General features: G+C 37.4%; 1 protein-coding gene across 2 annotated transcripts in view; it reads right to left on the bottom strand.

The window, feature by feature from the left end:
* mgat4a (alpha-1,3-mannosyl-glycoprotein 4-beta-N-acetylglucosaminyltransferase A) overlaps nucleotides 1-18,554 on the bottom strand; it is a 73,785-nt gene that overhangs the window by 2,346 nt on the left and 52,885 nt on the right. The window contains exons 4-15 of one of the 2 annotated variants that reach the window (XR_009828644.1): nucleotides 13,382-13,515; nucleotides 13,252-13,298; nucleotides 13,065-13,178; nucleotides 12,285-12,360; nucleotides 9,344-9,458; nucleotides 8,997-9,127; nucleotides 6,677-6,784; nucleotides 6,523-6,597; nucleotides 6,331-6,449; nucleotides 6,097-6,203; nucleotides 2,188-2,266; nucleotides 1,848-1,896 (exon numbers count right to left, since the gene is read on the bottom strand). Coding sequence is in view for 1 of the 2 variants with exons in the window: in XM_062069787.1 (XP_061925771.1) it covers nucleotides 1,833-1,896; nucleotides 2,188-2,266; nucleotides 6,331-6,449; nucleotides 6,523-6,597; nucleotides 6,677-6,784; nucleotides 8,997-9,127; nucleotides 9,344-9,458; nucleotides 12,285-12,360; nucleotides 13,065-13,178; nucleotides 13,252-13,298; nucleotides 13,382-13,515 (1,062 nt within the window). In the remaining variant the exon portion in view is untranslated. Of the gene's footprint in view, nucleotides 1-1,832; nucleotides 1,897-2,187; nucleotides 2,267-6,096; nucleotides 6,204-6,330; nucleotides 6,450-6,522; nucleotides 6,598-6,676; nucleotides 6,785-8,996; nucleotides 9,128-9,343; nucleotides 9,459-12,284; nucleotides 12,361-13,064; nucleotides 13,179-13,251; nucleotides 13,299-13,381; nucleotides 13,516-18,554 lie in introns of those variants that run through there. The other variant, XM_062069787.1, reaches the window with a different exon arrangement.

Genomic DNA, 18,554 nt, shown 5'->3' with positions numbered 1-18,554 from the left:
TTAGGGCGAAGCAACTCTTTCATGCTCGAAATACAGAACCCCTAAATATGTGAATTATATTAAATATTTTAATAATTTAATATGTCATTAAATAATAATAAATAAATACATAAATGTTATTAAATGTGTCATTTATTCAATGTAAAAATACATTTAAGTAATTGATCATTCAGATAATTATTATAATTTTTTTTTCATGATTTAATGATTTATTTAATCTTTGCATGATTTAATTATTTTACGATTTAGTTGATATTTCATGATTTAATTATTTATTTCATAATATTACCCTTTAATTAACAATTTCATGGTTTTAAGCATTTATTTCAGGATTGCATTTATTATTCTATGATTTAATAATGTATTCAAATATTTTATGATTTAATGAATTATTTCATGAATTAATTATTCAATTAGTTGATAAAAAAAAATTCACGATTTAAGTAATTTCAGGTTTAATCTAATTATTTCATGATTGAAAAAATATACACTACCGTTCAAAAGTTTGGAGTCACCCAAACAATTTTGTGGAATAGCCTTCATTTCTAAGAACAAGAGTAGACTGTCGAGTTTCAGATGAAAGTTCTCTTTTTCTGGCCATTTTGAGCGTTTAATTGACCCCACAAATGTGATGCTCCAGAAACTCAATCTGCTCAAAGGAAGGTCAGTTTTGTAGCTTCTCTAACGAGCTAAACTGTTTTCAGATGTGTGAACATGATTGCACAAGGGTTTTCTAATCATCAATTAGCCTTCTGAGCCAATGAGCAAACACATTGTACCATTAGAACACTGGAGTGATAGTTGCTGGAAATGGGCCTCTATACACCTATGTAGATATTGCAGCAAAAACCAGACATTTGCAGCTAGAATAGTCATTTACCACATTAGCAATGTATAGAGTGTATTTCTTTAAAGTTAAGACTAGTTTAAATTTATCTTCATTGAAAAGTACAGTGCTTTTCCTTCAAAAATAAGGACATTTCAATGTGACCCCAAACTTTTGAACGGTAGTGTATATTTAATTCATTATTTCATGATATAATTATTTCAGAATTTAATGATTTATTTATGCATTTCGTGATTTATCAAATTATTCAATGACCTATTTAATTATTTCACGACTTACAAGATTTATTTAATTATTTAAAGATTAATTAATTGTTCCAAAATGTAATTAATTCACAATTTAATTACTTATTTAAAGATGTATTTATTTAATTATTTCATGAATCATTCAATAACTATTTGAGTGACTAAATAATTAAATGTAATTTTACAATAAATAAAATAATGACATTTAATTCCACTTAATTCCAATTATAACTTATTAATGAGACATTTAAGTAATTATTTAAAGATTTATCTATTTAATTTAGTATTTGACACTCCATATCTAAAGTCCCACACAATTCCATCAGTTAACTTTTTTATTTTCCATCAGTTAATTTATTTAACAATTTCACGACTTACAAGATTTTTTAAATTATGTTAACCTTAAAACATTATGCGAACTGACTTTTTAAAAATGTTCTGTATTACTGTATTTGTTTATTGGCACTCGGTAGGACAGCTCTAGTCTGAGAGAATGATGCTGGATGCAAGTATTTATCCTTTTTGGGGAGCATTTTCTGGCATGTGCCCCCACCTTACAGGATAAATACACTGGACAAGAGCTGTCTTTCAAGACAACCTGAACAGTCTAAATGCAGTCGATTAACGGTCATTCAAGTGCAAAGAAAAGTTAACCACAGCTATAACTTTGATGATGAAAGCATAACGCTTAGGTCAGTCAGTCACGTCACATCTCACATTGCCCATTTTAAAAAACTCACCTATCCTGTAAAAGCGGTCTTCGGTTCTCTTGTACTTCTCTTTGGTCTGCATCAATCCGGTCTCCTGAAATAAAAGCCAAAGTTAAATTATGTATCAAGTTAAAAACAAGCGGTAATGATTTGTCATTTGAGCGACGGCGACAGCGGTCAAAGGCCAGCCAGCACATGGACCTGTGATCCCAGCGCGATATGTGAACTAGCCATGTGATAGCGTGTCGCCTTGGGCGGTGCAAACAATATCATACGCTTACACTTTCTGTTCAAAATCCATACGCTGCTTAATGATGGCTGTCATTTGGTACATCGCAACACAGATGAGCGACGTGTGTGTGTGTGTGTGTGTGTGTGTTCTTACGGAGACGGGCAGTATTTCCACTGTGGTGTTTTGCATCTTGTCCCCCGGGTGCTCCGGGTTACCGCTACGAAACAGGAACCTGCCAATAAAAAATCATTTGGCACTTAAAAATATGTTCGTACGGATAAGAATTCCCACTCCAATTCAGACAGAATGTCATCTTAACAATAAATAAGACCTAATATTTACAATGTAGCATTTATTTCTCTGACATCATATTAAAGTAAAAGCAATGGGATTTGATGAATGAAACTAAAGTGCAGCGCAACCTCCATAGCTCCTTCCCAATGCATGTAAAACTATTTTGCATATGCTAAGTCAATTAATCTGTTGCAGGCTCAAACTATGGCCATCATAAAACCTGTTTTACTGTATCTGTACAGGAAATGTTTTAAGTTCCATTTTAACCCTTGGACCTGTCATGCGAATGCAAATAGAAGCCAACTGCTGTGTGATAAGAGTTTTTTTTTTTTATAACTAAAACTATTCAGACATAAAGGATGCTGCTACAGTGAGCCAGGGCCGTTTTTAGAGCTACAGCTGGACTTAAAAGGTGCAGTTTGCAGCTCCAAATTACATTGTATTTCTAACCCCAAAAATATTAGACCTATAGTGGTTCGAGAGAACACATTCAATACATGAATGATTGCCATTCTTGGCTCCTAATGACTTTAATAAGAGATATCTTGGAGAACAAACATATTATAAAATGCTATGCTATGGTTGCTGTTGAACCGCTGAGTGATATCATCAGCTATTCCAAACATTGCCTTTGTAACGTGGCATTGTCCTTTTGCTCTGTGCGTGTGTATACATAAGGGGGGCCTATTTTGTGCGGTTGGGCCCCTAAAAGGGCAGGTTTTACAGGCACGATTGCCTTCTATGAAGCCGCCAATATGCTGCAAACAGCACCTTTAATGTTGTGTAGGTTGTTATAATTGTATGTATGTTAGTTTTTCGATCAAATTACAACTAATAATAACTTTAACATTGTTTTTTTAGTGTGTAACAGAAAACATTTAAAGTGTTGGCCTGAAATGAAAAACAAATCCTTATTTAAACTACTAAAGTTTTTTTCACCAACTTGAGCCATTTGATACTGAAAAATAAAATTATATAAACTCAATAAATAATAATACATTCAATTTGATCAACATTACCTCAAGAGCATAATATATAAAAAAATTTAACCTACAGAAGAAAAATGAATGAAACAATTTGTGCAGATTTATTTATTTATTTATTTTTTTAATCAATAAAGGAAATCAGGTTTAATGGCTACAATGAGTATGTTTTGTAGTGCACATCTTTTCTAAGCGGGATTTGAAGCACGGTACTGCATGGTACTGATAAAGCATGATTTCCGGGGTCACACGCGCCCCCTGGCATTGCACCACGCTCCCCCCAGAGGGACCCGCCCCACTATTTGAGAAGGACTGTACTTAGCAAGGTTTCCTTTTTGGGTCTATGGTTATTATCACAGACATTCCTAATTCTATCTATGCCACCCATGTGTGAAGGGCCACAGAAAAAAAAGAAGCCACAGAAAAATGAAAAACACCCTAAGGGGTATTCCATCCATCCCTCCATTTTTTACCGCTTGTCCCTTACGGGGTCGCGGGGGGTGCTGGAGCCTATCCCAGCTGCACACAGGCGGAAGGCGGTGTACTCCATGGACAAATCGCCACCTCATCGCAGTTGAATTGCAAATTTAGTTTGACTTTTTAGGCATGTTTCTTCCTTGATTGTTCTCCTTAATGCAGGGGTCACCAACGCGGTGCCCGCGGGCACCAGGTAGCCCGTAAGGACCAGATGAGTAGCCCGCTGGCCTGTTCTAAAAATAGCTCAAATAGCAGCACTTACCAGTGAGCTGCCTCTATTTTTTAAATTGTATTTATTTACTAGCAAGCTGGTCTCGCTTTGCTCGACATTTTTACTTCTAAGAGAGACAAAACTCAAATAGAATTTGAAAATCCAAGAAAATATTTTAAAGACTTGGTTTAAGTCATTATTTTTTTTACTTTGCTTCTTATAACTTTCAGAAAGACAATTTTAGAGAAAAAAATACAACCTTAAAAATGATTTTAGGATTTTTAAACACATATACCTTTTTACCTTTTAAATTCCTTCTTCTTCTTTCCTGACAATTTAAATCAATGTTCAGGTAAATGTATTGTTTTTATTGTAAAGAATAATAAATACATTTTAATTTAATTCTTCATTTTAGCTTCTGTTTTTTTCGACGAAGAATATTTGTGAAATATTTCTTCAAACTTATTATGATTAAAATTCCCCAAAAAATATTCTGGCAAATCTAGAAAATCTGTAGAATCACATTTAAATCTTATTTCAAAGTCTTTTGAATTTCTTTTAACATTTTTGTTCTGGAAAGAAATAATGATTTGTCTTTGTTAGAAATATAGCTTGGTCCAATTTGTTATATATTCTAAAAAAGTGTAGATTGGATTTTAACCTATTTAAAACATGTCATCAAAATTCTAAAATTAATCTTAATCAGGAAAAATTACCAATGATGTTCCATAAATTTTTTTTTAAATTTTTTAAAAAAAAGATTCGAATTAGCTAGTTTTTCTCTTCTTTTTTTCGGTTGAATTTTGAATTTTAAAGAGTCGAAATTGAAGATAAACTATGTTTCAAATTTAATTGTCATTTTTTTTGTGTTTTCTCCTCTTTTAAACCGTTCAATTAAGTGTAAATATCATTCATTATTAATAAAAACATAGAGTTAAAGGTAAATTGAGCAAATTGGCTATTTCTGGCAATTTATTGAAGTGTGTATCAAACTGGTAGCCCTTCGCATTAATCACTACCCAAGAAGTAGCTCTTGCTTTCAAAAAGGTTGGTGACCCCTGCCTTAATGTATGACTTTTTGAGCAATAAATTCTATTTTTGATTCTAGGATTACCAAAAAAAAAAATATCCAAGAAAAAAGTAAAACACGTAGAGGAAGGAGGGTGTCACCTACATATTGTCTGCCTTTGAGGCACGCATTCTCCTAAATATGTCAAGTTGCACAAAAAGCAAAACACTTAGGAGTATTGAATTGAATATTTTGTTATTTTTTTTAGGAACATTTCCTCCTTGAAAATGTGGGATTGTTGTCCTTACTATGACTTTTTGGGCAACAAGGTCCATTTCTGGTTCTATGATCATCGTTACACTTTTTCCAACAACAAAAGAAGTAAAACACATGGAGGGGGAGGATAGAAACTACAGATTTGTTTGACATTTGAAGCAAATGTCTTCCTAAAATGTCTGGTTGTTCTATTTAATCTATTGTATGACTTTTGGGGAAATAAGTTCCATTACTGGTTGTATGGTTATCATTACACGTTGTCCTCTATGTTGTCTATGCCATCCATTTGTGTAGGCACAATAGAAAAAACTCACAAAAAATTAAAAGAAAAAGCAAAAACTACTGAATCCTCAGATTTGGGTCACATTTCTTCCAAAAAATTTTGGGTTGATCAATTTATTATTGTCTTTTGTGGTATCCGACATGGGGTGTTCCGCTGTACTGCAGTTTTCTATTTTCAACAAGTCATGGAGGTCGTCCATAATTATAATTTAAAATTTCACCTTCTACTTACTACATCAGAATGAAAGGAGGACAGTTAGAGTTAGTGTATATAAAATATGCGGATGCTCCGCTTATGTAAACCACAGACGGAAGCTGTAACGGTCTCCTTGCAGATAAGAGCTTGTCTGATGAGCACAGCCAGAGTCTATATAAGGGGTGTCACTCCAACATACTGTAGAGAGAGTCTCTTACTGGCTGAGTGACTGACTGTGAGCGAGTCTCTCTTGCTGGACACAATCAGTTAGCCTGCCACCTGCGTCCCTGCTGCGACCTGCCTCTTTATATCAGACATACACACATATCTCTACCTGAACATTGTCTTGCTTCCGTTCTACCTCATCTGCGCTGAGAGTGCGATGGCTGACCTGAGAATGCCTATTTTAGAGCTCGCTCTCTCATTAGCCTGACGGGGTCCCTGGGAGAGGAATGCACAAGCACCGAAACAAGCTAAAACTGACTACATGTGAAGGGCAGTGGCTGAGAATGAGTTAGCGGTGCAATTAAGCGTGCAAATATGAGAGCTAAGAACCTCCTTTTCTTACCTTTCTATGCTGACAGGTCTATCGAATTTTAAGAGGATGTAGTCTCCCGCCTTGGGAGTGACAGCCCAGAAGAAATCCTCCCCGAGGTATGTCTTCTCTAGTGTGTGACCCTGATACACCTGACAGACAACACACAGTTTAGAACACCTCTATATGTGCGGCAATACAAGATGAGCTTGGCAGGAGGTCTACCTTCATGGAGGTGGACACCTCAGCAGGGGGATTGACGTGCATCTTGTGGAGAAGCGGCTTCAGGAAATCTTTGTCCTGCACATGCAGGTATCGATCAACATTTGCTAGAATAAACAGCCGTGGCGATTTATTCGACTGCGTAGGCACTACTCACTGTGAGCTTCTGGATCTTTCCAGCCAGAGAAGAATGGAGGCCAACGTGTTGAAACAAAGAGGGCCTGAAGCGCACGCGGAGGCTCGACTTCTGTCGCTCGCAGTGTTTCTGGAAATGCAGATGCATTTATTGTCATTGTCCAGTGTAACCTCAAAACATATGTTTGAAAAATGACCGAATATTTAGAGAAAATAAAATTTAATTCAGTCAATTAAATCATCATGCATAACTACACAAGCAGAAAAACACTAGACTTCAGCTCAGTGAGCATTTATAGCAGAGGGTTTTAAAGAGGCGGACCTAACAAAGTTTTAACCCTTAAATGACCTCACGGGTTGTTATTTATTAAAATCTTTAAAATGAAAACTTGTAATATATTCATATTCCAGGTATTCCTCATAAACATATTTGTGACATGAGACCATTTACATTTCTAATAATTTTTTCAATAACTCCAGCACCCCCCGCAAACCCGAATGGGACAAGCGGTAGCAAAAAGATGGATGAATGGAATTTTAAGAAATTACTATTTTTGTATTCCTACACCACTCTTCCACAAGTAGGGTCAAACATGACCCCAAGCAGTTCCAATGGAATATTCTTTAAACCTTTTATTCAATTTAATAATAGAAAAGCGCGATATAAAATCTAATCCATTATTATTATTATTAAAGCAACTCTGACTATTCCCCTTACACATCTGATGTCATCTCTCACATTTGATGCAACTTTGACTGTCAATACTGCCCCACTTACACATCTGATGTCAGCAGTCTCACCACCCAGGAGGTCATGTTTACGCAGCAACATACGTAAGTATTATCTCCATTTATGAACCTTTTTTTCATTGACAGATTATAATGTGTGATCAAATTAGTGATCAAATCTGTGAAATGTGTGATAAGATTAGCCTACTTCGTTGTTAGCTAACAGTATTGTATTTAGGTCGGTAACCGTATTGCGTTCGCCAACAGTAACTAACAGTATTATTATGTTAACGTTAAATAAAAGGTGCAGGAGTTTGAGATGAACTAAGAAAAACATGTTTTTCAAATTTACTCAGCTAAACTCATTTATATCCAGGGCCAAATTAATAGCTAAACACAACTCTACAAAATGTGTACTAGAACATTAAGATTTTCACAGAGTAGAGGATTGCTGCAAACTCAGAGTCTTTGCTTTTTTGTTGGCTTTTTTGTGATGCCACCAATGATGGCAAAATGGAAAAGCGTGATGATGACCATTGAAACAGAAATTGACTTTGTGACAAAAGTAGTACTTATGAATTTAGTCTTTCCCCACAGGGCTGTCATTTATTTGTGGTGGTGGGTTGTAAAGTTTTTTTGATTAGTGTTGTTGGCGTCACTCTCTGCTGATACTCAGTTGCAATACACTTTTCTACCACTTGTGGCAGTAATGACATCCATCCATCCATCCATTTTCTACCGCTTGTCCCTTTTTGGGGTCCATCCATCCATTTTCTACCGCTTATTCCCTTTGGGGACGCGGGGGGCCCTGGAGCCTATCTCAGCTACAATCGGGCAGAAGGCGGGGTACACCCTGGACAAGTCGCCACCTCATCGCAGGGCCAACACAGATAGACAGACAACATTCACACTCCCATTCACACACTAGGGCCAATTTTTTAGTGTGACAATATCAAACAAACAGAAGTCTATAACACTCTTTGTGATTAACACATACTTTCATATCATTTGACATGGTTGTTAAACTGTAAATATGTTAGATATAATTATTGAATACAATTAAAATCAAGAGTAAGATTAATAATTCAGCGTCAACATTTGAGTGGAACCCCGGGCTCCTCTGTGGTAGAAAAAGTTGGACACAGAGGTAAAAAAAGAACCCCTGCTCTATCGAAATTGTCTGACATTCCTATCAAGGAAAAGTTATTTCATGATAGAGATTGTTGTTTTATGGCCCATCCTTACTTCCTGTTTTTTACTTTTAATGTGTACCGCGTGGGAATTAGGAACGTAGTTCAGCGGAGGCCAAATCTATGTGTAGTGGTTCAAATGTATTTGTGGCAGTCCACCATAAGTACATTAATTCAATGAAAACATACACAGGTGTTCATTCCTTTTTACACTTACTGTGGTATTTAAGAAGTTCATGCATTATTGTACATTGCCTATACCGTTTATAAAGGTTTTATGGAGGTGGTTTGACTCTAGAAAAAAACCCTGACCCCTGTTTCTTATACATTTCCTAGACGAGTGACCCAAAAGATTGCACTGTGTCATGAAAATCCATGCAATGCCATTTTCAGTGCCACTTCTGCAAGGAGTTCAGAACATACCGCATCTTTCTCGGGATTGCAGACTTTAACCCAGAGAATGTGGTCCAGCAGCCAGTCGATGGGCTTCTCCTTATAGAACATGAAGATGAACTCGACAATAAGATTCAGGTCTGGTGCCTGGAACATCTTTCCTGCAGGGGAGCGGATAACAAAGCTTTAATGAGTGTCCACGGTACTGGCACAGATGCTCATTAGCAAACAGCAAGGAGCCTGATTAACAAAGCTTTGGGGATCTGTGAACAGCACAACACAATCAACAGGGACCAGAAATACTATGGCTACAAAGCACAGTTAGGGAAGCACTTGTTGAGAGAACCTGTCGTCAATGTTGTAAGTACATATCATACCGATGAATCCCAGCTGAGAGAACTCCAGGACCATCCAGTCTTCTGATGAGAGCTGTAGGGCAAAGTTCTTCATGGTGGCAAAGTAGTTGGGCTTGGCAACGATGTCATCTTCCAACTGAGAGGTACGCAGAGGGAGTTAGATACACGATCAACCAAAGGGGAAAGTTGGCATTACGATGATCACACTAGAAGGGTTTTGTTTTGGGACTCTGAGGTATGAAAACACTGCAGAACTACAACAAAGTAGAGCAGTGGAAAATACCTCTTCCCTCCAGGTGAGAGCACAGAATGGAAAACGACACACCGCATGCATTAGATGTGAGATTGACAACCTCAAAATGCCAGTACCAGGGACACAATTTGGATGTTCGAAGTTGGGGGACACAATTGGCTTGAATACAGATAGCGTGCCTTAAAGGGGATTTATTGCATGTTTTTTTTCCTTTTTTTCCCCCCCTTTTCCATCTGTGTGAAACAATTTCAATAATACTCGACTCGAACCTCAATACATTTAAAAGCATATTTTGGAGTTTTAAAAATACACGATAAAAAAATTATGATTTATTTGAAGTGCAAAATAAGACAAATGACAATAAAGGGTCATTTAGGGTAGTAGTCAGGTGTTCGCCGACTTACAGTTGAAGTTAAAATGTTGATGAAAAAACTGCTTGTATAGTTAATAATTAATAATGAAGAAAGCTTATCCTCATCACCACTCACATTTAAACCTATTGACAGTTTAGAGTCTTAAATCCAACTAACATACATACTGTATTTATGAAATGTGGGAGGAAGCCGGAGTACTAAGGCTGGACGATCATGGCAAAAATCGTAATCACATTTATTTTGATTGATAATGACATCACAATAAATAACACGATTATTCATTAATTTGAAATTATGATATTTATTGCACCACCAATATTCAACTTTAAATCTAATTAAAAAGAAGAACGGATATAAATTAGCAACGAATAAACAACAAGTAAAATAATAATTTTAACAGCAATAAATCAAAATAACAATAGCAATATTGAAACAATACAATTGCGTATTTTCGTTTTAATCCTTTTGAAGGGAATAAGCAGTAGAAAATGGATGGAATTCCTTTTTTACCTTTTACACTTACTTTTACCGCCATAGAGTGTGTGATTTTTGTGTCAAATACAATTTAATAAAATGTTTGTTAATCAACCAGCAGATGAGATGTGTTGTGGGTGTACGGATTGTTCTTACTAGCAGTAGCTTTGTCGTTTAGTTAAAGTTAAAGTACCAATGATTGTCACACACACACACTAAGTGTGGTGAAATTTGTCCTCTGCATTTGACCCATCTCCTTGTTCACCCCCTGGGAGGTGAGGGGAGCAGTGGGCAGCAGCGGTGCCGCACCTGGGAATAATTTTTTGGTGATTTAACCCTCAATTCCAACCCTTGATGCTGAGTGCCAAGCAGGGAAGTAATGGTTTCAAGTAGGGATGTCCAATAATGGCTTTTTGCCGATATCCGATATTCCGATATTGTCCAACTCTTTAATTACCGATACCGATATCAACCGATATATGCAGTCGTGGAATTAACACATTATTATGCCTAATTTGGACAACCAGGTATGGTGAAGATAAGGTACTTTTAAAAAAAAATTAGTAAAATAAGATAAATAAATTAAAAACATTTTCTTGAATAAAAAAGAAAGTACAACAATATAAAAACAGTTACATAGAAACTAGTAATGAATGAAAATTATTAAAATTAACTGTTAATGGTTAGTACTATTAGTGGACCAGCAGCACGCACAATCATGTGTGCTTACGGACTGTATCCCTTGCAGACTGTATTGATATATATTGATATATAATGTAGGAACCAGAATATTAATAACAGAAAGAAACAACCCTTTTGTGTGAATGAGTGTAAATGGGGGAGGGAGGTTTTTTGGGTTGGTGCACTAATTGTAAGTGTATCTTGTGTTTTTTTATGTTGATTTAATAAAAAAAAACAAAAAAACGATACAGATAATAAAAAAACCGATACCAATAATTTCCGATATTACATTTTAACGCATATATCGGCCGATAATATCGGCAGGCCAATATTATCGGACATCTCTAGTTTCAAGTGACCGTATCGTCATTGTTTAAGTTAGGGCATGTTGCGGGTATGAAAAAACAGTCGGGACACATTATTTTCCCCAACAAATGTTTCTTCTCCTCACAATGACAGCCTTTCACTCACATATAAGGCAATTTTCCCGACATTCTGCTTTTAACAGCGGATTCCGTTGTATTGGCCAATTCTGTGACTGCGTCCACAGTTTTGTCGACGCAAAAATCATTTGCCTTACTTTTTCTGTTGAGTGTGGTGATTGAGTAGGCATAGTAGCACTGTGTCAAATAAAAAGTAGCAACCATGATGAGATCCCCAACCTCTACTAGACATATTTTTTCCACTCATATGCTCACTCATCTGTTTCACCGTTACAAGCTCCGGAATTTGCATGCACCTTGGCGGCCCATTAATAGTTTTTTTCCATCATTATATTTATATGATCGTGAGAAGCCATAATCGAAATTGAAGTCAATATTTGATTAATTGCCCAGCCCTACGAAGTACCCAGAGAAAACCCACACAATGCATTTCTAATGCTAAAACAAAGATCAAACCGGCATTCTAGTATACGGAGTTCAATCATTGAGGTTCCACTGTATGGCCACACATTTTCCAAACGTTTCCAAATTGGAGCACCAAAAATACAGATGAGTGTGACAGAAGTCTAAGAGGATTAAGCCGAGAGTGAACGAAACAGGCGGTGCTTTTAATGAGGGTGAGGGGGAACGACGCTGATGGATTGCAACAACACACAGTTTACCTAACGGCCGCCACAGTTTAATTGCATGCGACATTTCAGACTGAAGGCACCATTTACCGTCATTTAAGGGCGTACCTGAACATAATAAACCCCTTTGCTCACGGCATACATCATGAGGAAGGAATAGTCCAGGTTCTGTTTGGTTCGCCATCTAAACAACACAAAAAAAGAAAGATCAACACATTAGTTTTTGTTTGCTAACATGTAATTAAAGCACTCTGAAAGGATCCATGCAGAGAGAAAAATAACAGTTAGAAAGGTCCATGCTGGTAAGTATTATGACTGCTTGGAGACTGACTAGACGAGCAAGCCCAATTAGTTTTTATCCCCGCACGCCATTATGTAATACACCATTCAGTCAAATGCACTCACAAGCACATAAATCTATAGAATATTGACATGTCCAGCAAGACACACGGCTTATATTACCCTGAGAGGCAAACAGACACCCACTTTCACACAAACAAGATGGCCCTCTGTGGCTGGGGCCTATAATCTGTGTACATACAAACTGGTCCATAAAAAGATTTCTATTAAGCTGCCGGTTCGCTGACTGTAGAGAAAACATAGACGACAAAAGCTGGTTGAGAGCGAGGGAGCGCTCTGCAGAGCAAGAGACGGAGGCCGCTGCACTGATGACCTTGATATGACTTTGACAAATGCCGTTAGAATACTAAGTAGCAGCAACCCAGCCGAAAAAAAGAAGCTCTGACGCGCTTGCTCTCTTCCTACTGACTAATCCTTCTGGTTCTGCAGTTGCCGTCTCACAGCTCACCCCCTCGCTTTCTCAGCCAATCGTTTTCTCATGTTGTACTAATTAGACCTCATAGTGGCACAGGTTTTCCACAGGCTTACCTGACCCTCTCTTTGGAGTCTCCGAAAGTCTCTTTGAGGCTCGTGAGGTCCGGGTAAAATGTGGCAGGAGGTGAGATGACCTCGAGCAAGCCTGAATTCAGCTCTGTTGAGAACCTGAAGCAGAAGGCAAGATTGGTGAGGAACTATGAACCAGCTTCCCAATATTCTCATCGCATTGAGCACATACTCTTTCTGCAGGCCAGCAACCACACTTTGCACGTAGTCCAGGTCCGTCTGCAGGAGAAGAATGTGCCGTTGTATCAGCAACTGTAACTTTTTTGTAACACCAGACGACCGACTTCAACTTGACCTCTCACCTCCCCGACGAAGACAATAATCACACACTCGAGTTTCTCCTCCGGCGACAGCTTGTCTATGAGCGAACGCAGCGTCTCGGATAGATATGACTTCACCTTGCGCTTCACCGTGGGGATCCCCATCACTATGGTAACTGAGGGGAAGAACGGATGCGCTTTAATCAAATGGATCCAAAAGAGCAAATGATTTTTACTGTTGGTGCATTTAGCAGATTACTTTGGCTGACATTCACGAGGGAGCATATGGACAGATGGCGGCAGGAGGAAGCGAACGCTCAGTAGGCGGTCATGTACGGTATGTTATACTACTGGGCTGTCATCTTAGTAACCTACAATATCTTATAAAAGTGAACACATCTTTCATAATTCCGCAACCATCCTCTCCAGGAGTAATTCTGTAGAAATTAAATATGGCTGTACTTTATAGAGTAGTCAGTGGACAGCGTGTGGTATAGAGTGACTGTCAACATACAGCCATTGTTGTCTGGCAACACAAGTGTAAAGATGTCCATAGTGTGAGAATTTACAAGTAGTTTAAATGTGTGAGCACTTGATATGGGCACCAAATCCGGTACTTTTGAACCGTAACCGAATTCTGCCGGTCCTACTGGGCACCGATTTACGTAACCGTGCCATGTTACCGTACCTGGGTTGCGCATGACGTCACGCCCGGTTGCCGACTCTTTGCACTTTGGCACTAGGCGATCACTCCACAGCAGCACTGAGAGCGGACTCAGCCAAACTACCTTTAGGTCAGTGGTTCTCAAACTTTTTTCACCAAGTACCACTTAGCTAGTGAGTACACAGCAGTGCATTGAGAATGCATTGGTTTGCTTTGTTTACGGTTTTGGTTAGATTTTATTTTTTGCACTCCATAGATTTGCTGTGCGCTGAGGACGACTTTTGGAAGGTTCCCGAAACCTTACCAGAGGCGAGCTGTGCTGTCAAACGCTGACTGGTTGAACAAAGTTGGGGGCGTTCCCAAAAGGTATTTTTCGAACACACAAGCGGCATTACAGAATGCTGGTCGACTTGTTTATTTTCCATTTCTTGTGTATTTCTATTACAAAATATTTGACAACGGAGAGAAAGGAGAATGAAAGGAACGTTCAACTTGCAAGAATTTTTGTGAGTCATCTTTGTGCTGAAGAACGCTGATTAATGCAACTATCTTGCAGTATTTTTAGTCAGTCGTAGTCTTTAAATTATATGCAGTTTATTGATGTTTTTTTTAATTTTTTTACAAGCTTCATTTTAATACGCAAAGCTACGAAAAGTGGATGGACTCTTTTAAACATATTTACAGAGGAGTATGAAGCCGGACTCGAAGCAAAAACCTCAGCTGCTTACTACTCTGACTTAGTTGGATAAATATGAAATAAAGGAAGCATGAGTGGAACGAAGGTAAATGACATCAAATATTAACTATTTACTTTATTACATGTTGTAAAAGTAGTCAGTGACACTCCATTTGTGTAATTATTACTAAAGCTGTTGCGTTCGTGTTGACGGCGTGAGATAAACATTAACATTTATTCTTTATATTGTTATTTACAGCTGAAATGGACCATAAAGAATTGCCTGAACCTCATGAATTCATAATTTACTGACAGGATGACTTTCTGACTGTTGGACATTGTGAACAAAAGCCTGACTTTTTATGAACAACTCGGTACATTTTATTTTTTTTAGGTTGTATTGTTTTGTATATTATTGCTTTGTATTTCCTTTACTTACTTTTTAGTAAGATAACCCTGACCTAATAGTGTATGTTCATTTACATGGTATCAGTGTAGAAATAGACTCCTCCACTCCTCTAGCCCAAATTCTATAAACTACCTTGAACTGTGAAATGAAGTGGAAACACAAACCACACACTTCTACAGAAACCCATAGTTCCAGAAACTAGGGGTTCCAGGAACTGAAAGGGTGGAAAAGGGCCTTTTTTCCCTTGAGAAGATAGAGTATCATAAAATTGTGTGTTGAAATGTGAGAGGTCACTTTTGTGAAATACTGTATAATTCATAACAAAACATTTTAATGTACAACTACAAGAGGCGGGTGACATGCAGACAGATGTAGCAGCAGAGTGATGCTGCTTGGCCTCAAATCAAAACAGCGACTTTCACGTCACTGCAAAGACTTGCTTAATTAATTCATGAACTTCTGCTATGACGAAAACAAAGACAGACAGGCTAAAGTATCCCAGTAATGATCAAAAACAGTGTCTGAAAGGCAAATAATTGCTAAGATAAGCAAAAATGTCCATCTTATTTATGGATTAATCAAATACGGTACTATAAAACCAAAATAGACAACAGACGTAACAAAGACAAGGACTTGATGGTAGACGGAAACCAAGGAGTCAGGATGTAAGAAAAGCCAGTGATGTGTTGTTATGAGGTTTGTTATTTTTGATGACACAGAAAAATCCCCCCCGAAAAAGCCAATCAGAATCAAAAGTAGACATCAGACTGTTCTAGAAAGAACAAGTGACCATGGCAAAGAGGTAATGTGAGAGTTAGATGAGAATCCCCAGCCAATCAGGCCCAACTAGTTTGCTGCCCAAATAGGTTGCCAAAAAAAATTTAAAGACTGCAAAGTCAGGCTGAGCTTGGATCAGGTTGAAACAACCTCTGGTACATCTGCGCTGCTCGTGTGGTTTGCTATGACTCTAAACAAATTAGGGATGCACTATATTTTTTTTTTCAAACAGACAATGATAATTTCCTCCTTCTCAAGACCGATACCCATTACTCATTTATATCTATTATTTATTTTTAATTTACATTCAATTGCAGTTTCTGCACACCTTTCTTTGTGTCTGACTTCGGGGCAGCTTCTTTGGCAGCAGGCGTCTTTGTAGGCTTTCAAAACATTGTTATAGTACTGCTAGTGTTTCAGGTGGCTATTTAGGTTTGATGTGTTGATGCGCAATGTTTTTCCCCTGAACATTTGGTGAAAATGTGCAGGCTCAATGTCATTCCCTGAGACAGTGAATACGTCCCACACGTACGACGACATGTTTGCTTACGGTGAGCTCAAGGGAAGTCACAGGTGGGAGAAAAGCAGCGTGTAATTTGCTCACCTTAACTCACCCACAACACAGTAAGGGTAATCTTGTCTAATTGGCGCGTTTTTTTTAGTTGGTTTTTTTTAAATCTGAACAATTTTTATTTTATGTTATCACCATTTATAAGTATGACGTCGTAATTCCTCATTTCGGCCAATAATTATCATTAATATAATACTTGTTTATTTATTTTTTATTTATCAATATTTTAAAATATAAGCGGTAGAAAATGGATGGATGGATGCAATATTTAAAAAATGCTTAACCCTAAAAGGACACCTCAGTTGTTTAGAGTAATACATTTTTTTGTTACAGGTCAAACTATGCATCGCAAAAGGGTTTTAATTTAAAAGTATATTTACAAAGCTATTATTCACAATCCTTATGTTAGACAAGAATGAAGCGGCTAACAATGCAGATAATGGGAGTAATCTATTACGCCCATAAGAACCTCTAAAAACATGAAAAATCCCACCAACAATACTCCATTTACATGTCGTAACCTGAATATTAACCAAGTTTTAGCATTATTGTTATTATAAGCGCTAACGCGGAGGAACTACTTTTAGCGGCGTTGTGATCAAAAAGTGATAACTAGCTTAGGCTGCTGATGACATACTGAGCCGGTGAGCTGCTGCATCGCCTCTGAGTTGGTAAAAGTTCATTCTAGATTATAAATTATGCTTCACACTTGTATGGTAGAAGGCTGTGACTATAAACCAAGAAGTTGGTCAACTTTGACATTCAACTTAGATCCGGAGATGTCAAGAAAGACATGAAAAGGTGCTCGTTTGTGCCCACCATTTTTTTTTTTTTACCTGCATGAGGATTACAATTAATTCTTCATCTAAACTAGAAGTTTTTTATATTTATATTGGTTGCTATCGATAATTATTGTTATTTTTTTATGAGCTATAGAAAATAAGGACTAGGAGAAAAATTAATTAAATGTCAACATTGTTATTTCAAATGTAACCTTCTTTTGATTATAATTCCCTCACCTATCAAGGCAGAAAGGAAAGGAAATATCAACGCAACAATGGACAAACACTCAATCAATGTAAACTTAATTCTAAAATCACAATAAACACTTAAGAATAACCTCTTTAAATTAACATGTGAAAATAAGGAATATGTCAGAAAGGCTTAAAGGCCTACTGAAATGAATTTTTTTTATTTAAACGGGGATAGCAGATCTATTCTATGTGTCATACTTGATCATTTCGCGATATTGCCATATTTTTGCTGAAAGGATTTAGTATAGAACAACGACGATAAAGATTGCAACTTTTGGTATCTGATAAAAAAAAGGCTTGCACCTACCGGAAGTAGCGTGACGTAGTCAGTTGAACATATACGCAAAGTTCCCTATTGTTTACAATGATGGCCGCATGAAGTGAGAGGGATTCGGACCGAGAAAGCGACAATTTCTCCATTAATTTGAGCGAGGATGAAAGATTTGTGGATGAGTAAAGTGCAAGTGAAGGACTAGTGGGGAGTTGAAGCTATTCAGATAGGGAAGATGCTGTGAGAGCCGGGGGTGACCTGATATTCAGCTGGGAATGACTACAACAGTAAATAAACACAAGACATATATATACTCTATTAGCCACAACACAACCAGGCTTATATTTAATATGCCACAAATTAATCCTGCATAAAAACACCTGCGTGTTTGTTATGCTAGCTCCTAGCTCCTCTGCTAGCTCCTAGCTCCATAGAACACGCCAATACAATTCAAACACCTGATCAACACACACAATCACTCAGCCCAAAAGACCGTTTATCTAACCCAAGGTTCATAAAGCTTATATATTTTTAAAAAGTTACGTACGTGACGCGCACATACGGTCAAGTTATCGAATGTTTAGCAGCCAAGGCTGCATACTCACGGTACCTGATATTCAGCTGGGAATGACTACAACAGTAAATAAACACAAGACATATATATACTCTATTAGCCACAACACAACCAGGCTTATATTTAATATGCCACAAATTAATCCTGCATAATAACACCTGCGTGTTTGTTATGCTAGCTCCTAGCTCCTCTGCTAGCTCCTAGCTCCATAGAACACGCCAATACAATTCAAACACCTG

Source organism: Entelurus aequoreus, linkage group LG14 (assembly GCF_033978785.1).
Source record: "Entelurus aequoreus isolate RoL-2023_Sb linkage group LG14, RoL_Eaeq_v1.1, whole genome shotgun sequence".
Taxonomy (NCBI): Eukaryota; Metazoa; Chordata; class Actinopteri; order Syngnathiformes; family Syngnathidae; genus Entelurus; species Entelurus aequoreus.
The sequence above is the reverse complement of the archived record's forward strand: the minus strand, read 5'-3'. Positions and strand labels throughout refer to the sequence as shown.